General features: G+C 34.6%; 1 protein-coding gene and 3 long non-coding RNA genes across 4 annotated transcripts; 2 read left to right on the top strand and 2 right to left on the bottom strand.

Annotated features, from left to right (window-relative positions):
- Positions 1 to 48: 48 nt before the first annotated feature.
- On the top strand, positions 49 to 4,172 carry LOC114286410 (aspartyl protease APCB1-like). Its single transcript, XM_082875229.1, has 4 exons — positions 49 to 569; positions 1,430 to 1,547; positions 1,796 to 1,840; positions 3,792 to 4,172. Exons 1-4 carry the CDS (start codon positions 379 to 381, stop codon positions 3,816 to 3,818), a joined length of 381 nt encoding a protein of 126 aa, XP_082731355.1. The 5' UTR covers positions 49 to 378; the 3' UTR covers positions 3,819 to 4,172.
- Positions 4,173 to 4,546: 374 nt separating this feature from the next.
- Positions 4,547 to 5,622, bottom strand: LOC145793003 (uncharacterized). Its single transcript, XR_014333423.1, has 2 exons — positions 5,289 to 5,622; positions 4,547 to 4,835 (listed from the first exon to the last, which is right to left on the bottom strand). It is a non-coding gene; the product is annotated as an uncharacterized LOC145793003 (long non-coding RNA).
- An 8,628-nt stretch (positions 5,623 to 14,250) lies between these two features.
- LOC145792451 (uncharacterized) lies at positions 14,251 to 14,637 on the bottom strand. Its single transcript, XR_014331851.1, has 3 exons — positions 14,568 to 14,637; positions 14,369 to 14,461; positions 14,251 to 14,271 (listed from the first exon to the last, which is right to left on the bottom strand). It is a non-coding gene; the product is annotated as an uncharacterized LOC145792451 (long non-coding RNA).
- Positions 14,638 to 20,428: 5,791 nt separating this feature from the next.
- LOC114276823 (uncharacterized) lies at positions 20,429 to 22,467 on the top strand. Its single transcript, XR_014333421.1, has 2 exons — positions 20,429 to 20,651; positions 22,115 to 22,467. It is a non-coding gene; the product is annotated as an uncharacterized LOC114276823 (long non-coding RNA).
- Positions 22,468 to 25,393: the final 2,926 nt, after the last annotated feature.

The following is a 25,393-nucleotide window of genomic DNA, read 5'->3' as shown; positions in this document are numbered from 1 at the left end:
AAAAAAATTTGGACTTTTTTCTGCACTGAGAAGTCAAGTCCACGCCAACGCATGCCAAGTTAAGTAGGTTGTGGCCAAAACGCGAGTCCGGATCCTCTCCTTGAGGCCGGTCCTCCATTCCCTACTTGCAACGACTCAGATGAGTCGTTGGACATCCAACGGCTGAGATTAAAAAAAAAAAAAAACAACTGAAATTTTCTTTCATCTCCCGCCCAAACAAAACACAACTCTCAACGCTGAAACAAAACACAGCTCACACAGCCTCTCACACAGCCTACACTCACCCATTCCCTCCGTCGAACCCATCCTCACCGACGACCCAATACCGGCGGCGACCCACTATCGACGTCGTTATCCGCACTCGTGGTAGTAGTAGCTATGCTTTTGGGTGTCTCTGTTTCATCTCCTCCGTCAACATCAACATCAGGATCAGGAGCATCAGGATCAACTTATGAAAATCAGCAACAATCGCAGAGGTCGTGGTGGAAATCAATGTTTTCTTCGTCGGTCGTCAACCCAGTTGGGTCCTCTGTTGTTCTCCCAATCTATGGCAATGTTTATCCCCAAGGGTATTTTATTATTATTGCCTCCCCTCTCTCTAGAGATATGTTTTATGGGTATTATTCCTCATAGATTTTTGTATCTTTAAAGATTGTGAAGTAGTTCAATTTCTTGTGTATAATATGTTTTGCATTTCCTTCAATTTTTGTTCACTTTTTAAAAATTACACTGTTTCTCTCTTTTCTTAGGCTGTGTTTGGACGATGAATTTGAATAGAGATTTAAAAGGATTTTATTTGTATTGTACTTACCTTTGCTCTTTTCAAATTTTCATCCAAATTCATTATCCAAACACATTGGGTTTGAATCATTGATTTGGAGAGTGATTTGGGAAGGAATTTGTGATTTCTTTTCCCTCCACATCATCATCCTCAAATGCAAACAGCCTTAAAAAAAGAAAAAGGTTACCTGAAATTTCATTCACATTTTCTATCCTTTTTCGTTTCCCTCCATAAATTCTTCATCAAATGCAAACACAGCCTAAAACTCCTAGTTGGAATTGCAAAGAAGGGTAATCTAATCAACACAATTCAGTAAAAAAATTTAGTGAAAATTTAAGTTCAGGTGGAGTTTGACAATTGCATTTTTTGTATTTTATTTTTTAGAATCTAAAAAAGTTGAAATTTGGAGTCTTTTCAAATTTGCTTTTTGGTAGGAAATTACCATATTACTGCTCCCACTTGCATTCATAGTGCAATTATTTTGAATGGTTCCCAGGAACCAAATTTCTAACTGATTTGCAAATTATTTAAGAATATGCAAGTGAAAGAGAGGTTTGAAAATTGCATCAGTTAATAATGGAAAATCCATCACTGCAATTCTTTGTTTGGTATTTTTGCACAACCAAACCTTATGTTTCTCTTGTGCAGATTTTATCATGTTCAGCTCAACATAGGGCAGCCATCAAAGCCCTACTTTCTCGATCCCGACACTGGCAGTGACCTCACTTGGCTTCAATGTGATGCACCTTGCGTTCATTGCACTAAGGTTTAAAAAAAATTAATCAATTTTTTCATTTTTTCATTTTTACAACTTTTTGTATTTTTAGAATTCGATTACATAACCATGCTTGAGCATATTAGAATTCAAATGGCATGATGAATTTTAGCTCTGTATGATCTGCAAAATGCCATGCTGTGCTAAACTAGAAACAAAGGCTTTCAATTCCAAGCTTCATGATAAGATAATTGCATCGAAATAAGCATATTATATTATAAGGTCCTATGGCTTTACAGGGCACTTGGACAGGCAGCACCCGACATCTCTGCATTCATCCGAGCTGTTAGTATATTATATGTATTATATGTTAGTGTATATTAGTGCTTGTAATGATGTTAGTAGTGTATAGTGTATATTTCCTTTACTTTTACTTTACTTTATTAGTGCCACTTTCGACCACTTTAGGCTCCCACTTTTGGCTCCTCTCATATATAAACGAGCTCAATTGAACCTTTGTAATACATCTATCAATAACATCAATAACATCAATATATACACAATTTCTCTCTATTCTCTAAAAAAAAAAAAAAAAAAAAAAAAAAAGGAGGGACATGAGACCCAGCTCTTAAACAAGGTCTGAAATTCATCCTCGCGGCCAGCCAGGCGGAAGCAATCTGCAACACACAAGGGACCTGAAAAAAAAAAAAGAAAAAAAAGAAGAAAAGAATATACCTCTCTCTCCTCTCTCGGGGTTGGGGGCTCGGAGCATCATTAGCACTTCTTGAATTTTTTGTGGGTTTGCTATTCAAGACTGAGCTTCACCAAACACATGCACACACACTCATACACACGGCACATGCATACACAGGCACACACGGCAACAAGACACCCAGACACATGCATACGGACATGCACGGGTTCTCTCTCTCTCTCTCTCTCTCTTAAAGACACCCACCACTTTGTCAACTTTCCAACCTATCTTCCTTCACCTTTTGCACATACCCATACCCTTTTTTTTTTTATTTTTAAACCAATCTTCTCTTTCTTTCTTTTTGCTTTTCTTATCATGTCACCCACATGGACATGTCCCTTTACTTTTGACAAACTATTTTTCTTTTCCTTCCTCTTATTCCCGTATTTATCTTTTTCCTTTTTCATATATATATATATTTATTCCAACAAACAACAACACTTCTTTTTTTTTCATTACTTAATTTATTCTATACCATGAGTTGTCTCACTTCACCCCCACTTTACTTTTCTTTATTTTATTTTATCTTCCCTTTTTTGTAATCAAAAAAAAAAAAAAAAAAAGATTTCTCTCATTTTTTTTTTTCACATCTTCACTCTGTGTTGAGCTGTTTTACTCCACTTTATTAATCCCTTTGTTTCAACCTCAAATAGGTTTCTATCTTCACACCTATTTGAGTTTGAGGGGGGGTTATACATATATCATGGTGAGTATGGTTACACACCATGCGAACCACCCAAGCCACCCCATGGCGCACTCCCTAAGTCGCCCCCTTGGTGCACCACCAAAATCTTTTACAACGGTCCGGCATGACCCCGTAAACTGTCCCGACATTGATTCCGGTCAGCTTTTACATCGGTCCGGCATGACCCCGTAAACTGTCCCGACATTGATTCCGGTCAGCTTCTACATCGGTCCGGCATGACCCCGTAAACTGTCCCGACATTGATTCCGGTCAGCTTCTACAACGGTCCGGCATGACCCCGTAAACTGTCCCGACATTGATTCCGGTTAGCTTCTACAACGGTCTGACATGACCACACAGTGTCTGTTACAACGGTCCGGCATGACCTCATAAACTATCACGACCACACAGTGTCTTCTACCTCGGTCCGACATGACCCCGTAAACTGTCCCGACAATGATTCCTATTATCTTCTACAACGGTCTAACACGACCATACAGTGTTTCCTATCATATTTTATTTGTCAGTTTATTTTTACGTTTTGTTACTCTCTCCAAACTCAAGTTGGCTAGTATCTATCCTTCTTGAGTTTGAGGGGGGCTGTTAGTATATTATATGTATTATATGTTAGTGCATATATATATTAGCTGTAAAATACCAACTAGCTTTAATAATGTTGTCTCCTTAGTGCATGCTTTCCTGTTTTCTCTTTCGGCCACCTTTGGCCCCTTTTGTAACACTCTCTCCTCTATAAAAGAGAGTCATCTGAACATTGTAATATAACAAATTCATAATATTCAATACATATTCAATACACAATTCTTTCTCTTTCTTTATACATAAAACTAATACGAGCAAAGACAGCTGCTTATCCCATATTTGAGATGATAGAGCGAAACACAATAAGCAAAACGAGCTTGAAAACCAGCAGGAAACTAGTCAATCATGAAGGCCATATCCAATTCAAGGACGTATGCTTTAGCTACCCATCTCGTCTTGATGTTATGATATTCAACAAGCTGTGTCTTGACATATCTTCTGGGAAGATTGTAGCCCTTGTGGGAGGAAGATTGTAGCCCTTCTGGGAAGATTGTAGCCCTGGCATGGTCTCTTCTTTTTTCATTTATGATGTAATGTTATTATGGATTTAATGTTATTATGGATTGTATCCCATGTACTTTATGATGTAATGTTATTATGGATTTATGGATTTAATGTTATTATGGATTTAATGTTTTTGGCTTTGATGAATATATGCAATGAATTTAGAAGCTATTCATGAATATATGCTGGATCAAAATAAGGATCAAAACTGGTGTACAACATAAGGATCAAAACTGGTGTACAACATATCAGCAGAATGAATTTACAAAAACCATATGAAACCATGATTGCTGGTGTCCATCTACAAAACCATATGAAGAACCATTGCTGGTGTCACACTTCTGGTGTCCATATGCAGAACCATTGCTGGTGTCCATCTACAAAACCATAGGCAGAACCATCTACAAAACCATGATTAAACCATGAATTTACAAAAACCATATGAACATCAACCAACATCAACCAATACATGTTAAATGAACATCAACCAACATCAACCAAGTTAAATGAACATGAACCACAACCAGCTGACTTGGGTTTAACATATAAATTAAAATCAACTGTAACTGAACATCAACCAATACAAGTTTAACATCTAAATTAAAACATTGGTCCATCAAAATTGACACATTGGTCCATGTAATGTAACACATTGGTCTATATAATTTAACATTTGAACACACATTCTTCCATATCACTTTCCAGCAGCAGTTTGCTTCACAATTTTAGAGGCCATGACTTCACTTTCCAGCCCAATTTCAGCATCAGTTCGCTTCTGTTTCTGCTTGTCCATAACCTAAAAAAAAAGACAGATAAAATTAATTTAAATTGGTTTATAGATAAAATTAATCTGGTTTATAGATAGGACCATATGTCATATAAGGAAAATTACTGGAATTAAGGAAATTGAATTATTAAAAACCAGATTAAATTACTATAGATAGGACCATAAAAACCAGATTAAATTAAAAACCAAATTGAATAGGACCATATGTCATCTATATTTTGATCATATACTGACATTCCAAAATGATGTTACTTTCAACCATCATTAGATGATGTTCCTTCCAAAATGATGTTCCTTTGAACCTGCAAACCTTAGGATCGCTAGAGACATTCCAAAAACTCAAAAGATTACAGGTTCGAAATTCATGAAGGCCAAAAAACAGAATGCATGGAAGGAACATCATTGGCAAGGAAGAAGAAAATAGAATGAAGATTAACCCCAGCAGAAAGGAAGAAGACTAACCTCTGGTTTGCCAAGGACACACCCAGACAAAATCTGGAACGATTTGAGACTGGGTTACCGTCATTGGATCTGCAACGACGTCGCTAGTGGGTCGCCGCCGGTATTGGGTCGTCGGTGAGGGTGGGTTCGACGGAGGGAATGGGTGAGTGTAGGCTGTGTGAGAGGCTGTGTGAGCTGTGTTTTGTTTCAGCGTTGAGAATTGTGTTTTGTTTGGGCGGGAGATGAAAGAAAATTTCAATTGTTTTTTTTTTTTAATCTTAGCCGTTGGATGTCCAATGGCTCATCTGAGCCGTTGCAAGTAGGGAATGGAGGACCGGCCTCAAGGAGAGGATCCGGACTCGAGGAAGTTCGCATTCCACCACTTGTGTAACAGGTAAATTTAACCGGTCTATGAATCTTATCTGTTATGTTTGTTACAAACTATTTTTTATAAAATAATTTGTTAAATTCTCCTATTTTCTTTTCCTTTCTCTTCTGATTTTTTAATATTTTAAATTAGCTAATTTTTTGATAACTCAGTCGACTGGACCTAGTAATTTGGGACTAATCTTACCGTCTACTAAAGGGGGTCCAATTAAAGTTGGGACAAAGTACCGTATAGACTGGTCTTAAAAAATTATTTACATTTAAGAAATTTCGACTCTGAAACCTCGAAGGGAGCACATCCCAACCCCTTAGACTGATTGAACTGTTGTGGAATTTGGATCTGAAATGAGGCACATATTAAGGACAAAAAAGTTTTGAATTCAAATTCAAATTAATTTTTCTTGCAAGAAATTTTGGAAAATTTTTAAATAAATTAGTATTAGAACTGACCAGATCCACAATCGCGCCCGGCACGGCTCGACCAGATGGTCGGATGGCGGCGGCGCGCGCGCGTGTGGTGGTTTGGGCCAAGGTTCCATTTGTCCATAACTCCTCCCTTCTACAAACTTGGGGCCCAACCCAAGTTAGTACACCAAGAGCTTATATACATACACAAGCTCTCTTAAAGTTTCAATGTGGAACAAGTCTAACAAGGAAACCCACATTTAATTCTTTAAATGTCTATTTCATGAATCCGAAAACGACGTCAAGTTCCCATTCACTCATAAATGGTTTTGACGAACCGTCTTCACTGTGTGACTTACCATGCGGCAAGGAACACGACATCTTTTCGGACTTACCCCAAAAGACGTTTGGGGCCCACTCAAAATTGGGCTCAATGATGGCCCAAAATAAGTCTATATAAAACCAATTTTCCAACAATCCCCCACATGAATAGAATTTGACGGAGAGAAAATGCAACAACATGATCTAATTACAGAGAGTACAGAAAATGGAAATATTCTGTAAAAGATAGGTAACTTTTGGCTTTGAACCTTTCCTTGTGAGACACTATCGGATTTACTAGCTAACCAATGAACATGATGTCTTGAACTATTCAGCCGTTGGTGTAAACCAAGACAATAGAACTCACACAGTATATTACCAGACATAGTTTAGTTCTCACTATTGTATTCATTTTGGCCCTGAACAACCTGGTCTTTCATGAGTGCTTTAGAGAATTGTAGCCCTTCACAAATCTTATAGAACCGGCCCAGTTCATACTCATATAGGTGGATTTTATGAAGAGTATCCTGCCATACTCCACTAGGTTTACCTAGATATAAGAATCATTAAAAGTATTTAACCTAAAACGCTGCAAATATCACTATTTCATCATAGAAATTGGTAGGAGTTTGACTCCCCAGTGATTCTTCTGAGTCATACACAACTCGATTGTCCCATTGAACCTAGATCTTGGGATCTCCAGTCAATTAGGTTGGGTTGCCGTTGTGGTAACTCTTATTTAATAAGCTTAAGTCCCATTCCCCTCGATGAATTTTCAACTAACTCTCTTGCTAACCCTTTGGTTAGTGGATCCGCTATGTTGTCTTTAGACTTCACATATTTAATGGAAATAATTCCATTAGAGAGTAGTTGTCTCACGGTGTTATGTCACGACCCGAACCTGCCCCTACAGGTTTAGTGTCATAACTGGCCAGTAATTCTTGGATTACCAAAGGCCTCTTGACCGATTAACATAAAGTTAGGGGCTGCGGAAGCAAATATACAAAATATATATAGTTCATTGAACCGTGAAGACGTACATGATGCGCATCATTTAAAACTTTTATAAACATATGAGTGATGTTGAGAGACATAACTTATACATATCACTTCTAGTAGTGTATTAACAAACATCTTATCCAAAACTTAACAAACAAACAAAGTCTAACATGATTATACAAAAACAACCACAAATCTTGACTTCATTCGAACCTCCTCGGGAGGTGCAAGGGTTGGCTGACAAAAACAGAACTTAGGCCATCAATTCTGGGCCTGGTCGTGTGCCTACTCACCTACATACATAATATAAATAGTGAGCTAAAGCCTAGTGAATAATAACAGAGTAAAGATTTTAATGAATGATGTCCCATAACTATGGCTGAAACTGAAATTCATATTCATATTCTTATTCTGAGCATATATAGAATTCAGAGTTCATGCTTAGTCTTACATAATACATCTATCAGCGCTGATAGATCACACACAGAATATCTTAAATCATACTTGTCAGTTCTATATAAGAACTTCCGGCCGGGTAAGAATAGCTTGTCAGTCCCATGAAGGGACCTCCGGACTGGGAACTTGTAAACTTGTCAGTTCCACAAAGGAACCTCCAGCCGGGCATCGATGGCTTGTTAGTCCCATAAGGGACCTCCGGACCGGGAGCTTGCGTATACTTGAATCATAGCATTATGTCATAATTGCTTGTTAGACTTGGACAATCATTCATAGCATAAAACATAACATTTCATAAAACAGTTCTTAATCCATGAGCAGAAAATAATTACTTGAACATAACTTTACTAAGTTATTACTCACAGATAATTGGTAGCTCCAACTTGATAGCAAGGTAAGCAATTCACTTATTCCGAGGCGCGTGACCTACATAACATGGTAGATCCATAAATTGAATGCACACGCTCAGATTGTACATAACTTACTTTGTTTGTTCTTAGTGTGTTACTAGTCTTTCATCTCATTATGGAGTCTTAATCATGGCCTAGGAATGCCTAGGATGGAATGAGGATGCAAAAATATACTTGAAACACTTAGCCAAAATTTTACTAAAACAGGGGTCTCGCTCGAGCGTGGCTTTATTCGCTCGAGCGGACATGCCAAATGTGAGTGGTCGCTCGAGCATAGACTCCTTCGCTCGAGCGGTCTGCAAAATGTGAAAAAGTTCTGGTTGCATGAAATCTCCGCTCGACGCTCGCTCGAGCATGAGACACCGGTCCTCGCTCGAGCGCAGGTTATTTCGTTCGAGTGTGCTTCTACACACGCAAAAAATTTGAGAGCTTGCAATTTACGCTCAAGCCAGCCTTTTATTGCTCGAGCGCAAGCATGAAAACAAAGATGGTCGCTCGAGCGTAGGATCCCTTGCTCGAGCGTGGAAGCAAAATTCTGAGTTTTCCAGATTTGCTCCCAAGCTTCAAAACATGAATTCAACTCTTCAAAACACATCTCTTGGGCCCCAAAACTTGAGATAACATAGTAAACTTGTAAAACATGATGAATTAAGGATTATTTCACAAAATTATGGCCCAAGAGTTTGTCAATTGCATAAAATTCTAACATAAACTTTATGAATATTTCATGAATACAACATGCATGAACTCCCTTGAATTCAAACATTTCAAAACAAGATCAAATTTGGCAAATTGATGGAAAACATGATGAACTCCCAAAATGTAAGTGAGATGAGCACATGCATGAAAGAAATCTTTGAAATCATGCTCAATTTGTGAGAAAATGTACATGCATGCATGGTATGACCCAATTCTTTCCAATTCTAGTGCAATTCCTACATGAATTCGCTTAATTCACCAATAATCTTGTCGAATCTACATCAATTACTCAATTAAGAGTTCAATTCCTTACCTAGAGGCTTGAAGCTACAAGGGTTGAGGTTGAGTCCCTCAAATCTTCTTCAATGGACAACAATTCCTAGCACCTCTTTGGTTTGAGTTCAAATTCTCAAGGCTTGGATCAATTCTCCCTTCTCTCACTCTCTCTCACGTTTTGGGTCTTAGAGGACTCAAAGATGTATGTAGATGAAGAAAGGAGTGAGTGGAAGTGTTTTTGGGTTCAATGAGGCCACTAAGGCCTTAAGTAGGCCATTAAACAAAAGTGTGCTTAATAAAGGTTAATTAGCGGACATTAGTTGAATCTAATTTAATTGTTCCAAATCAAATTTCAATTGAGCCTACTATAAAATTCTATAAATCCTAACTAGCACATAAATTAAGCCAATTTCTTATTCGGATGTTGATAAAGCCTTCAATTTGCAAACCGAAAGAAAAACATAAATAGATTTTCCTACGTTAAACAGATATAGACATACTTTATGCAACACACACATGCAATTTAATTCAGAATTTCATCTTACTTGTCAATTAAGCATAATTAACCATGGATTAACATTAATAAGGAATCAGGGTTGTTACATGTTATGTCGACGACGAATGTTACGTGACTTACCGTTATACATATGACTCTGTGCTTTACCAATTGTTGATTGACTATCACAATGTATGCATATAGCAGGCATCGATTTTGGCCACATTAGAATATCTTCAAGGAAGTGAGGAAGCCATTCTGCCTCTTCCCCAGCTTTATCTAAAGCAATGAATTTTGATTCCATAGTAGACCTAGCAATGCAAGTCTATTTGGAAGATTTCCAAGACACAGCTGCACCACCAAGAGTAAAGATATACCCATTGGTGGATTTTGAGTCTCTAGTATCCGATATCCAATTTGCATCATAGTATGCTTCAAATATTGCTGGATATCTAGTATAATTTAGCCCAATGTTACGAGTAAATCTAAGGTATCTTAGAACCCTTATAATTGCTTTCCAGTGTTTTACTCCTAGATTACTCATATATCTACTTAATTTACTTACTGCATAAGCTATATCTAGGCAAGTGCAGTTCATCAAGTACATTAAGCTTCCAATAATTTGGGCATACTCTAATTGAGAAATATTTTTCTGTACATTCTTAGAAAGGAACAAATTAACATCCACAGGTGTTCTAGCAAGATGATCATCATCGTTGCTGAATTTGTCAAGTATTTTCTCAATGTGATGAGATTGTGACAAAACATAACCTTCTGATGTTTTGGTAATTTTCATACCAAGAATTACATCAGCAATCCCCATGTCCTTCATGTCAAAATGTTTATTCAACATTTTCTTGGTAGTTTTAATCATGTCATTATTACTACCTATGATGAGCATATTATCCACATAAAGACATACTACAACATAACCGTTGTTTTTGTTTTTAATATAAACACATCTGCCACATTCATTAATTTTGAATCCATTTGGCATCATTGCTTTGTCAAATTTCTCATGCCATTGTTTTGGCGCTTATTTTAAACCATATAATGATTTAACTAATTTACACACTTTCTTTTCTTTTCTTTTCTTGGAATAGAAAATCCTTCTGGTTGTTCCATGTAAATTTCTTCAACTAATTCACCATTTAAGAAAGCGATTTTCACATCCATTTGATGAATTTTTAGATTGTATAAAGATGCAATGGCAATTAGCATTCTAATTGATGTTATTCTAGTAACCAGTGAGTATGTGTCAAAATAATCAAGACCTTCTTTTTGTCTAAATCCTTTGACCACAAGTCTTGCTTTGTATTTGTCAATTGATCCATCCACTTTCATTTTTCTTTTGAAAATTCACTTGTACCTAAGAGGTTTACAACATGGTGGCAAATCCATCAATTCCCAAGTGTGATTTTGCAGGATAGATTCAACTTTGTTGTTTACCGCTTCTTTCTATAAAGGAGGCTCAGGACTGGACATAGCCTCTTTAAAAGTTAAAGGCTCATTTTCTAACAAAAATGTTAAGAAATCTAGACCAAAAGATTTTGAAATTCTAGCACGCTTACTACGCCTAGGTTCCCTTTCATCAATTTGATCTTGCTCTTGTTCTTGATCATCACTAGTAATAGCATCAAAAGATTTTTTCTTATTACTAGTCTCTTGTCTAATCTTATTCAGAAACACATGTTCAAAGAAAGATGCATTCACTACAAGAAAAAAGGGTTTTTACGGTGTGCAATGCATGCCGTAAAAACCCTTTTACGACGTGCAACGACACGTCATATTATGACCAGTCATGGAAAGTTGTTTACTTTCAATGACATGCTTCATACGCCGTTAAAAACTATTTAACGACAAATTTTGTGCGTTGTTGATACTTTTTTTACGACATGCTATAATACGCTGTTAAAAATTATTTAACGACAGATTTTGTGTGTCGTTGATACTTTTTCTACGACATGCAATAGTACGCCGTTAAAAACTATTTAACGGAAAATTTTGTGTATCGGTGTTACTTTTTCTACGACCACTTTTGCATGCCGTTATTTGGTGGGACAAATAACGGCGCTGATTGTGTGCCGTAAAAATATATAATACAACAACTTGCTCAGCTTGCCGTAGACAAGTAGAACATACCACGACATACATGGAATGCTGTGGAATATTTCATATAATGACCTAATTTGCTTACCGTAAAATGTGCATTTTTTTTAATTCAACAGATTCTCTTTGGCATGTATTGTACAATCTAATATTACAAACAAGCTTCACAAAATATTAATCAACCACAATAATATTATTTCAACCATAAAGAATAAACTATATATATAAATTATAAACATTAAAAAATTGTCAATGTATTCATCCCAAACATCCAAAACCTAACTGCAATTTCAAAACATCCAAAAGGACTATCCTTAAGTTCTAAATTATCCAAAAAGTTATAAATCATCTAAAACTGTACATATATAAGTTTTAAACATTACCCAAAACTATTCAAAAATTATATAAATCTATTCATCAAAGTCCTCAAAAACTATCCATAGATGTTAGTTCTACTGAAAGTCAAAGCTAATGAAATGGGTTGGCCATGCAACAGTGCTTCCAATAGCATCTTCAAGCACAAACATCTCACGATTAGGGCGAAACAATGGCACATTGACTATGACATGGTTAACCCATACTTTCTAACACCCAGGGCCAAGAGGCACGTGATGTACCAATGCTTTAGAATCTGATGATGCAATTGTGCCTTCCGCAACCACCACCTTTGTTCCATCCCAATTCAACAATTTGCATTTGGCATTGTCCAAGGATCCACCATTTCCAGTTTCATTTGCGTCATACAACTACCATGAAAGAAATACATAAGATAAGCTAATGAATTGAAGATAAAATTAAAGGTATTATTAATGCCATATAAAATTTACCCAAATATCTTTATCGTCTTCATTGTTTTCGTCACCCTAAAAAAAATGTAATACAATATCAAGTTATATTTGTTTATCCAAATTTTGTAGACGATGTGAGATGTATATGAAAATTTGACAAAAGCTCTTGAGTAGAAAAGTAATCAAGCAAACAAAAACAGAAGCACAAGAAAAATGAAAATGAGTAAATTAATAATGCCATACAAAATTTATCCAAATATTTTGCTGTGAGTGCATCCTACGTTCACCTCCTCCATGCACCCTATGTTCACCTCTACCGTTTTCCTCACCTTAAAAAAATCATAATACAATGGCAAGAAGCATTTGTTTACTTAAATTTAGAATCTTAATGTAATCCATATGCAAAATGACAAGCTTGAGTAGAAAAGCAAGCAAGCAAAAGCACAAGCATAACAAATGTGCAAGTTTACCTGAGTTTCTCTATGTGAGTGTCCATTTGCCCTTTTGCTTGGCTCCTGCAAGTATTAATCAATTTTTTATTTTTACAAACTTTGTGAAATATCCTTATATCTAAGATGGGAAGTACCAAAGTTAAAAAACAATTAAATTTTATAGGAAGATAAATTTAACCTCATATATTGTGACATTATTCATTTTTTTTTTAACCTCATTTTGCCTTTTTCCTTTTAACATTTCAGCTTTCATCTCCCGGAGTTCCTGTTCTAATAGCAGCAATTTTTCATTTAGTTTTCTCATAGTTTGATTTCAGTATGCTTGTGCATAAACTTTCGATGGCAATGCTCCAAATCCAAGCCCTCTTACACTACCACACCGTTCTGGACCAAACGCTTGAACAATTGCATCATCTTTGATAGATATTGACCCTTCTTCTGTAGAAAGCTTGTGAAGCTCTTAAACCTTATTCTGCAATATATAACATTTATGATAAGGAACCCAAGTCTGTTAACTACAAAAACAAGTGCAAAACTCACCTATGAGTTATTTCATAAACTGAAAGGAAACACCACCCCATTCCTTTTATTGAGCATAATTACGGCATGTTGCTGATGGTAATGCTCAGTTCAAGTCTCAAGAAAACAACGCTAATATTTCTTCTCTAATCAAATCCAAAAACCCAAAATCCATAGTTTGTACTTATATCCAAAGAAGAAAAAGAGGAAGAAGACGTACCAACTCTACTAACTACAAAAACAAGTACAAAACTCACCTCTGAGTTACTTCACCACAATAAGACAAGCAATTATCAAACAAATTGAAAAAATGAAGTAATATCACAAGCACAACTTCATAGGTTTTGTTTAAGACAAACTAGACCTCTACATATCAAAAACAAAAGAAAGTAAAACAAACTAGCAATTTGTTCAACATCCATACCAAAACAAAACAGCACAGCAATAGGAACCCAAACAAAACAGCACAGCAAACAGTAATCTTTCAATTGTAAAGCAATTGCAAAGTAGCAGCCATCAATCTTTCAATTGAATTGAATGAAATCACAAGCTTTAATAACATATTAAGCTAATTCATACCACTGCTTCCTGAAGCACTTCATTGATAGGTTTCCTCTTCTGTCCTGTATGTCCTTTGATTCAAACATTCACTCTAGATATGGAATTTGGGTCTTGGCTTTGATTTTTCTGGAAAAGAAATAAAAAATTAAAAAAATTAAAACATAGTACAAAATTAGAAGCAACAAAATCAAAATGCTTTCGAAATAAATGTCGGCTATATTACCATGTCTTCCTCTAGTCGTGCATAGCCTTTTCTACTCATCGTGTGTAACACCTTCTGCTTTGCTCTCATCTCTTTGAATTTTTCACTCTTTTCCTGAGTGTAAACATTTGAAACATTTTTTAAGAATTTGTAATCTTTATCTTAATTGTTATGAAAAGAAATGAGCTTCTACATAAAACTGTTATGAAAAAACACTTACAATGAAGCTTTTTGAAAGTCGATTTTTCACAAATGCCTTCCATTCATCCATTTCAATCTTATCAGGTTTGGTAAAAGAGAGAGAGAGACGAAACAAGGGTTTCAGGAAGAAAGAAGAGAAGAGAGAGTGCCTTACCAGTCAAAGTCGAAACAGCCAAAGCAGATTACAAATTGAAGCCAAGTCCAAGTCGAAGCAGTCGAAGCAGACTGCGTCAATGGAACTTTCTTCTTGTAGTAAGTCAAAGCAAACTGTGTCAATGGATCTCCACCGATTCAACTGATTGAAGAAGTGTTTGAAGAAACCTTTCCCCTTCACCTACGCCTCCCTCTCTTCTTAGAAACTCTGTGTTTTTTTTTCTTTTTTGTGAATTGTATCAGTCTGTTTGATAATAAAAAATAAATTAAATTTTTTTTTTTTTTTGATATGTGGCTTCAAAAAAAATGGGTTTTGGTGCCTGAAGTATTTTGGGATACCATTTATGATCCACATAGTAAGTCGTAAAAAGTGACTTATTTTTAATGACGGGCAGACGCGTGTCGTATATAACTGATGTATTAACGGCAAGCTATATGTATGTCGTAGAAAGTTTTATTAATTACGGCGCGCAATGCAAGTCGTAAAAAAATTATCATTTTTACTATTAACGGCCTGCGCAATAGACACGTCATGTTTAGTCTATTATTTACGACATGCAAAAAAAGCAAGTCGTAAAAGTAAGAAATTACGGCTTGCATTCATTGTATGTCGTTGATGTGGTGTCGTGAATAGTTAATTTTGTTGTAGTGATTCCGAGATTCAATAATAGTATTTACATGCATTTCAGAATATTCTGATTTATAAATCAAAAATCGATATGCACTACTATTCTTGTCATAACCAATGAAAATGCAATCAACAGTTTTAGGACATATCTTAGTCTTTTTAGGACTAGGAATAGCCACTTTAGCCAAACACCCCCACACTTTTAAGTATTTGTAGGATGGTACTCTCTCATGCCATATTTCATAAGGTGTTTGATAAGGGTGAGCATGGTCCGGATTGGGGTAAAATCAGGACCAATCCGTTATCTACGGTTCCTGAAAAATTGGAACCAATCCAATCCATTTAAATCATGAAACCAATCCGAACCAATCCATTTAAACACGGATTGGATTGGTTTAGGACCACAGATTCACATAATTAAATAACAAAAAATATATATATATAACACTTTAATTTCATAAAAATATAAACATAGTGCTATATTAGTTCTACAATAGCAATATATCTTTCTATAATAGCGACATATTGTTCTAGAATTTAAACAACTATAAGAAAACTGGTTTCATCATAAGTATTTAGACTATTACAAATTAACACTAAAAACTAACAAACAAAAGTAATAAAAAAAGATATTATGCGAGTTTACGTTTTATATGAAATAAGAGAAAATACTATGAGGGAGGATATATAATAAAAATATAGATTATTTGTATACGGTCCGGATCGATTCTAATCTGGAACTGTAAGGTTCAATTCGGAACCACTCCGTGGACTACGGACTGCGGATTTCACGGATTCCTTGCTCAGCCCTAGTGTTTGATTCATTTTTTTTTCGGGATACTTTATTAAGTATATAATTAGCAGAAAGTATTGCTTCCCCCCACAAGTTCTGAGGTAATGCAAAACTGATTAACATGGCATTCATCATTTCTTTTAAAGTCCTATTTTTCCTTTCAGTAATTCCATTTTGCTGAGGTGAGTAAGGAGCGGTGGTTTGATGAATTATCCCATGTTCTTTACAAAACTCACCAAAAGGTGATTCATATTCACCACCTTTATCACTTCTAAGTTTCTTAATTTTCTTACCAAGTTGATTTTCAACTTCATTCTTGTATTGAATGAAAGTTTCTAGAACTTTATCCTTTATTCGAATTAAATAAACGTAACTATATCTAGTATAGTTATCTATAAAAGTGATAAAATACTTTTTCCCACCTCTAGTTTGAATTGATTTAAAATCACAAATGTCACTATGAATTAATTCAAGTGGTTCCGTACTTCTTTTAATTGAATGGAAAGGAGTTTTGAAAAATTTTGCCTCAACGCAAATTTCACATTTATGATTTGAATCAATATCAAATTTAGGTAAACATTCCATATTAATTAATCCATGCAAAGATTCATAATTAACATGTCCAAGTCTACCATGCCATAAATTTGAAGACTCAAGCAAATAAGAAGAAGATGTATTTTTATTTATAACAGAAGGTACAATAGTCATTACATTCATTTTGAAAAAGGCTATCAGACATGTAACATTTTCCTATATACATCCTGTTTTTGGTAAGTACAAACTTGTCACTTTCAAAAACTAGCCTAAACCCATTTTTACTCAACAAAGATCCAGAAACAAGATTCTTGCGAATGTCCGGTACATGCAGTACATTGTTGAGAGTGAGTTCCTTTTCAGATGTCATCTTCAAAATAATCTTTTCTTGTCCTTCAACTTTAGAAATCGAAGAGTTGCCCATAAAAAGTTGTTTACCGTTGTCCATTGTAGAATAAGATGTGAACATCTTTTTGTCGGTACAGATATGGCGAGTAGCACCAGCGTCCACCCACCACTCTCTAGGATTTCCGACAAAGTTTGCCTCGGAAACAACTGTAGAAAGATTTATGACATCTCTATTGGAAATTTTATTCTTTCGGTCATATAGGCTGGAGCAGGCTTCTTGCTTGATCTTTCTTTGCCTTTACCTTTGCAATGGCAATCTTTGGCCTAAAGTCCCTCTTTGTCACAAATGTAATACTTGTCATTAAACTTGTACTTCTTAATTTCCCTTTCTTTAGATAGCATTTTCTTCGGCCATCTTTTAAAACCAGTTACTGAAAACTTCTCTGACTTTTCATCGTGATTAACTACCACAGTCACAATAGGAGAGGAGGTTAGCACAATTGCAACCACTATACCAGTACTGGTTTGAACATTTTTGATCAGTTTTAGTAGCCATGAATTCTAAATTATAAAACAAAATTATAATTAAAATTTTATACTACGCAGAAAATTAAACCATAAATACAGAATTTTAAATTCTGTAAAATAAAAGAAACAAGATTTGTAACTTTTGTTTCCAATTAATTTGAAAATAAAATAAAATTTTATTTAAACAAATTAATTCTACACAGAAAATTAAATTCTGAAAAATAAAAGAAACAAGAAATGCAACTTTTATTTCCAATTAATTTGAAAATAAAATAAAATTTTATTTAAACAAATTAATTCCACACAGAAAATTAAATTTCTGTAACACTTCAAAAATTAAAAAACTGAAACAGAATTTTAATTAATGAACACTCATAAATAATTTCTGAAAATCAAAATTAATTTCTGACAGAATTTCACAAATAAATATTTTGAATTGTTAATGACACCAGCATATTACTACTAGTTGTCAAAGAAAATAGATAGTATATTACTATTATCTGTCAAACAGTATATTACTACTATTTATTTTTCCAACCAGAATATTATATTGTAAAACCACATAAAATAATTTCCGTAAGAAGAAGAAAAAGAAAAGGAAACAAACGAAAAATTCTGTATAAACAGAATAATTCGAATCTGTCTTAAGATTGTTGGAACAAGCTTCTGTGTACAATAAATAAAATTGAAATAAATCAAATAAATAAAATAAATTACGTACCAAATTTATTATACCGAACCGAATAAAAATTGAAACGATCAAGTCGAGTGTGTGACACTCTGTCCTTAAGACAGATTCACCCCTGCTACAATGCTTACGGTTAAAAGGTGTCTATCTCCCAGGATACAATGATCTTCACAAATTGTAGTAGCACTTCAAACAATTTGTACGTCGAACAAAAACCTTGTGTTCTAAACTCTCTGAATATTTTCCTAAAATAATATGAAGATTATATCATGCAAGAGAGCAAAACTAGAAGGAAGATCTAGAATTTTGGATTGAATGATTGCTGGAAATGGCCTGCTATGCATAGACCTGAACAGGTCTGAAAAACAACTTGAACAGGTCTGAAAAACAACTTGAACAGGTGGATTTTTTGAATGAACAGGTGCAATAGATAATTGCTGGGCAGTTTCTATCTGTTGGAAAACTGCTGGCAGATTTGAATCTGTCCAGGTGAAGACTGTTTAGACTGATTGAACTATTGTGGAATTCGGATTTGAAATGAGGCACATATTAAGGACAAAAAAGTTTTGAATTCGAATTAAAATTAATTTTTTCCGCAAGAAATTTTGTCTAAAATATTAATATTAGAAACGACCCGACCCACAATCGCGCATGGCATGGCCGGTCGGATGGATGGCGGTGCGCGTGTGGTGGTTTGGGCCAAGGTTCCATTTGTCCATAACTCCTCCCTTTCACAAATTTGGGATGCTCCTTGGGGCCCAACCCAAGTTAGTACACCAAGAGCTTATATACATATACAAGCTCTATTAAAGTTTTAATGTGGACCAAGCCTAACAAGGAAACTTACATTTAATTCTTTAAATGTCTATTTAACGAACCCGAAAACGACGTCAAGTTCCCATTCACTCATAAATGGTTTTGATAAACCGCCTTCATCGTATGACTTACCATGCAGCAAGGAACACGTCACATCTTCAGACCCACCCTAAAAGACGTTTAGGGCCTACTCAAAATTGGGCTCAAAGATGTCCAAAATAAGCCTATATAAAACCAATTTTCCAACAGGCACTTGATCACATCCGGGATAAATTATTTCAAGCCTAAAATCATTGGTTGATCAAAGATTAGAACTTGAAGATGTGTTAGATTGTCGTCTTTTGCCTCCTTCTGGTCAAAAAATTGAAGATGAACTGAATTCCATTGTGTGGTGCTTAGGTGTTGATCTGCAATTGCGACCTATCATGAATGCTGCATCTCCAGTGCTTGAAAAAAAGGTTGGTGATCACTGTATGCTGAGCAAGAACAATCAAGCTTGGGCACAGTAGATTTTAAATTTGAATAATTAAAAATGTGTAATTTTGTAATATGTGATAATTGTATGTTTGAACTATGTTGATTATTTACTTTTTATCTTATACTTTGAGAGGAATTATTTTTCAATAAAATTTTGGATAATAAAGAAATAAATTTATAGATCTATTAAAATCAATTCTGCAAATGGTCTTTAATCAAGGAGGTTTTTCTCACTTTTTAAATTTTTTATTTCATTTTATAAAAAAATTTAATCAAGGAATTAGTTAAGGGAAAATTGTGTTTTAATGGCAACACTTTAAAAAGTGAGAGTTGTGTGACAATTTTCATTTGTATCCAGCAAAGATCATTTTGAATTTCTATAAAAATTATGATTGTTTTAAATTACTTCTAATTACCCAATAATAAAGTCGGTGGATCCACACTAATCTCTATCATTCCCCTTCAACCTGAACTACTTTCTTTATTTTAGATTGAAATCAGAGTTGTTCTTAGAAAACATAATTTACTTTAAAGGCGAAAATTCAAAGTCTTCAAATGATATTTTTGAAGTGCTTAATTATGAAATTGATAGTGACAGGTGGTAAAGTATTTTCAAGGCTCTCCATCCCCTATCTTAAAATATTCATAATTAATAGATCATTGAAAATTTTAAAATGTAATAATCTTACAATATAATCGATGAATGTAAATGTTACAACGGGCCTAACAGGCCTTGAAACATTTTATCGTCTTCTTCTTCTTTCTTCCATTATTGAAATTCAGCTCCCAGTGGCAGTTGTCCTTTGTTTTTGGGACTCTTTTCTGCACTGAGAAGTCCAAGTCCACGTCCACTCGTGGCCAGTTGGCTTGCTTGTGGCCCAAACGCACACTATAAGTTGAAAATTTTGATTTTCTTTGCTGTGAAACGCGTTAAATTGACTGAAAACGAAAGGCAACTACACTTGGGTTGGAGGTTATATAAACGGGGGGTTAAACACCATTCTGAATCATTAAAACAAAAAAATGAATTTGAGGAAGTTGGTTGTTTTTTGTAATGTTCTCTTGATTTTTATCATTTTTTTAGCTTTTCAAGTGGCTGCAAGGGAATTACTTGAGCATTCCACCACTGGTGTCACAGGTAAATTTGACTCGGTCCTTGAATCTTAAATGTTATGTTTGGATTTTAAATTTATTTACAAATTATTTTTATAAACTAATTTGCTAAATTCTTCAATTTTCTTTTCTTTTCTCTTCTATTTTTTTATAAGTTTTTTTAAATAATTTTTTTTGATAACGTAGTATTCATCATACTTGACTGATTAATTTGGGGAACCAATTCTACCGTCTACTAGCGGAAGCCCAATTAAAGCCAAGACATAGTCCTATATAGATTGGCCTTAAGAAATTATTTATATGTAAGAGATTTCAAATTTAAAACCTTGAAGGGAACACACCCAACCGAGGCCAAACCCTTTTATTATTTTTTTTTTCTCCAGCTAGTTAATGGTAGAGAGTTGAATATTTGATGTGCAACTTTTTATAACATCAAGAAATACAAAAGATTTGTAAAAAGGTTTCGGCATCATTTTTTATAAGGCGAAATTGTTTGCTAGTGTAGTTAGCAGAAAATATTTTCAAATTAATGATTCTTTATAATATTAATATGTAATATTATATATTTGTATCATTTTATAATTAAAATTTGAAAATATCATGAACAAGTAATCATCCTTTTTTTTTTAATCCATAAAAAAGTGAAAAAAAAATGGGTTGCAACAAAAGTCTGTGAGAAAAATAGTACTAAACTATATGAAAAATATAATTTAAAAATATATAAACGATTTTTTGGCAAAACCAAAATTGAAATAAATCGACATAATAACGTGATAAAATTTATAGTACATAAATCGATAAAACCTGATCGAGTCTAGTGTGTGACACTCTTTCCTTAAGACAGATTCGTCCTTCCACCGGTGCTTAGGATTCAATGGACGTCTATCTCCCAGGATACAACGATCAATGTCTTGCACTAGCAGCATTACTATTGCAAACCTAGCGAATTTCGCTGTGCATGTACTCTCTTTATAGGAAAATTAGACTTAAGAAATATGAAGAATAAATGCAAAGTGAAGAAGAAAAGATGAATTCTCTATTCTAATCAAAGTAAGGGAGATTTCTCATTATAGATTTCTCCATGACTCTTTAAAAAGGTTGTGACCCTTTAAAAGAACACACCTTTCCATGTCAAGGGACACAACCATTAGAGTAAATTTAATTCAAATTTTCCAACAAAGTCTTCCCAGCATTTTTGGAAAAATGGTGCAGGAAGAGTTCCTATCACTCTTTAACTCGAGTGGTGTTTTAGAAACTCAAAAAATCAATAGCATGATTCGGCTGGAGTTTGCCAATGTTTATTTATTATATTTTTATTCATTATCTGATATGGCGTATTGTAAATTTTTATGTCACTTGAAAAATTTGAGTGTCGCTTATAAAAAAAAAAAAAAAAAAAAAAAAGTCTAGAATAAAATTTTTGACAATTTTTTTTTGCAAAGTCCTAACATGGGAATTTGGATGGCAATGGTGGGTTGTTGGAAACAGATAAGATGGATAGGGAGCTCAAACAAACCAATAATTTTGATGATCCCTGGGGCCACGGTTATATTCACAATTGAAGATCCTAATCTTACTGTTTGGTGTGGTATTGAGCCCTTTGTGGTTCACTACTACTCTTTTCATATAATTGTAAGATGGTACTTTGTAAAACCATGATGGGTTATTATTATGAATAAAATTCAACTCAAGGGTTTCCATGGCTCTTGTTTTTAATTTGTTTGTCCCCATCCTTTGGGCTAGGTTTTGTGTTTCCTTTCCCTGTTTGGTTTCATGGAAAATATTTGTAACAATATAATAATGAAATATAAAGTAAATGGTGGGAGAAATTCTTAATTTCAGATGGTACTTTTATCGTTTTATTGTCTCCTTGATTATCACAGAGCATATCTATATATGCTGAATTTTAGTTTTAAAATTATTTAAGTAAGAATGAAATGGTGAAGGAATTTTTTTTTTCTTTTCATTTTCTTTTATCATTTCTCATAATAAAAAAGAAAGGACAAATTACGACAGTAGTCCATATATTTTGATTTGTGTGTCATTTTAGTCTCTGCAATTTCAATTGGCTCGATTTTGACATTAAATTTACAATTTTGTCTCAATTTAGACCAATTGGTTACAACACTTAACATTTTTTTTATGAGAAATATGTACATAAGTATCATGTGCCATATTTTTAAAGGCATGTTATAAACTTATCAAACTCAATATGTTAACCTCAACTAATTTAGTAATAATTTTTCTTAAAATATACTAATGATATTATCAATTGGACCAAAATGACGCAAAATTTAAAATTAAGAATCAAAATTGAGTCAATTGGAAGTGTAAGAAACAAAATGACAAAAGGGATCAAATATAGAGACCGTCGGTGTAATTTGCCAAAAAAGAAACTAAGCAAATAAATTCAACTTTCAAAAATAGATTTTTAGTTTTAAAGGATTTCTGTAACGCCCAAAAAAAAAATTATACAGTGGATATAACAATAACCATGGCTCTTAAGAGATACCAGAATAATCCCCAACACTTTTCATTACATGATCACAGTGTTTATACGAAATAATTCCACATGCGGTTATACATTCAATGAATTCTAGCACATGAATCTATAGCATGTAGAACATTCAGTCAAAAATAAATAAATGCCCTCAAGGGCTTACAAATTTCAAGGCTTAAGCCCGGTTACATAAAAGATGGTTTCTCGAACCCACACAGAAACCCACACATGTATAGCCTTTGGCATACAAAAATATAGTCACAACAAAATAGAGCCTCGTGCTCTCAATACATACATCCAGTCCCTAGTTTGGCGGTTCACCACGTCTTTTTCTGCACCAAAATCCCATAAAGTGAGTATAAAGCCCAGTAAGAAATTCTTAACAAAGTATATACATTTTATACAAGCCTCATAAAATGGAATGCATATGCCATGCTATGCTTTTGACAAGAAAATCATGTTTTCATCTTTTGAAAACCATATTGCTCGATGATATCTAGACATTTCAACAGTTCAAATTTTATCAATTTAACTCAAGAGGTGGTAAATACGACTCGAGTAATCCCCAGGTTGGTGTCTGCAAGTAGGCATAGTTAGCACTACCAAACCCCACTTTATCGGTTGCTAACCGAAACAGAAGTGGTACCTCATCCGCGCGTGTTTTCAGTCTTTCATCCCGGGCACTCAGTCCAACTTAATCAATTTCATCTACACCTCCTATCTGGACTTACTAACATATTTATCCCAAAGCAATTCCAAAAAAAATTTATTCACAAACTTTCCCTTTTTCAATGCAAAAGTTTCCAAACTCATTTCCAAATGTGTAATAACCAATTGAATAAATATGCAATGTAATAATTATCAATGCCATATAACATCTCTCTATTTTCAAATATCTCAACAATAATTCCAAAACAATCAAAACTCTCATTTCTTCTTTCAATGCTATTTCACAAAATGGCCACATGTTCATTTAAATCTATCGACAAGTAACAACATTTTCGTATTTCGTATATTTGTCAACAATTTAGTCATTTCAAGATTATATTATGTCTTTGTACAACGACTTCCAAAACCACCACTTCTCATATTTCATGAAATTCATCATATATATATATATATATAGAGAGAGAGAGAGGTGAGAAATTCTCCATTCACTTATTCATTTTGGCACAAAAGGATGATATAATAGTAATGTCATCCATGGATTCTCAACAACTTTTCAAAACCCCCAAATTTCTAAGTCTTCTCACCACTACTATACATAGCCAAATCATTTGAAAAGATTTCTTCAAAAACATTCTTTTTCTCAATCAATGTGATCCAAAACCCTCAAGTAATTATTTTTAAAAGAAACTAGGAGGAAATCCACTCTCAAACCACCCACATTGTTGAGTTAGTAATCAAGTTTCAATATTAACAAGGGAAACTTCAAAAATCCACAAAATCTTGCAAATATATATATATATATATATATAACTCTACGAAAAATCCCTACCTCGAGTTTGGAGAAGAAATGAAATGAAATCCCCAAAATCAATGGTGTTGAAACTCGATCTCCACCGCATAAATTGAAGCCCTCAGTTTAGTTCTCCAAGATTTGTGAAGGATGTAGGGTCAAAACTCCAATGGATTGGGAGAGATCAAGAGTTTATGGTTTTTTGATGGGGTTTTTTACAGAGAATGGAGAGGAAATGGTGTTTTTTTAGAGAAAGAGAGAGATATGTAAAAAGTGAAATGCACACAGCCTCAAAAGAGAAGAAAAGCAAAATTTTCGGACTCAGTCGACTCCGGCACGTGCGGCATTGATTCCTCGCACATGTGGCACTCTTCCACACCTTCCTTCGGTGCCTGCCTTTATTGCAGTAGCAACCTTGGAACTCTCCTATTTCCCGCATGTGCGGCTTCATTTCCCGCACGTACGACCCCTCTCCTGTACATGCGGCCCAAGGCCCTGCACGTGCGGCTTTGCCCTTCAGCCATGAAACTTTTCTAGCTCAATACCAGACACTCCGGATCCAACCTTGCACCTTTCAAAACATGAGAAACTTGGCATGAAAATAAACAAGGATAACAGTTTTAAGAAAAGTTTTCAAATACAATAACCCAAAATATAAGTCAAGGCTCCTAGTTAGACCCGACACTCTAACGAAAGTAAATTCAACGTAACCCAAGAGGACGAGGCGATTTACATACTGGGTCATCACAAGCTCCCCACCATAGGAAATTTCGTCCCCGAAATTAAATTGAACTACCTAAACAAGGGG

The sequence above is a fragment of the Camellia sinensis genome, chromosome 6 (genome assembly GCF_055761805.1).
Source record: "Camellia sinensis isolate YWXY chromosome 6, ASM5576180v1, whole genome shotgun sequence".
NCBI lineage: Eukaryota > Viridiplantae > Streptophyta > Magnoliopsida > Ericales > Theaceae > Camellia > Camellia sinensis.
This window is presented reverse-complemented; position numbering and strand designations above follow the sequence as displayed.

Excerpts from the sequence above, each read along its gene's own strand:
- LOC114286410 (XM_082875229.1), top strand. The coding sequence starts at position 379 with ATGCTTTTGGGTGTCTCTGTTTCATCTCCTCCGTCAACATCAACATCA. Across the intron at positions 570-1,429 it reads GGCAATGTTTATCCCCAAGG|ATTTTATCATGTTCAGCTCA; the intron begins GTATTTTATTAT and ends TCTCTTGTGCAG. Across the intron at positions 1,841-3,791 it reads ATCTCTGCATTCATCCGAGC|AAAGACAGCTGCTTATCCCA; the intron begins TGTTAGTATATT and ends ACTAATACGAGC.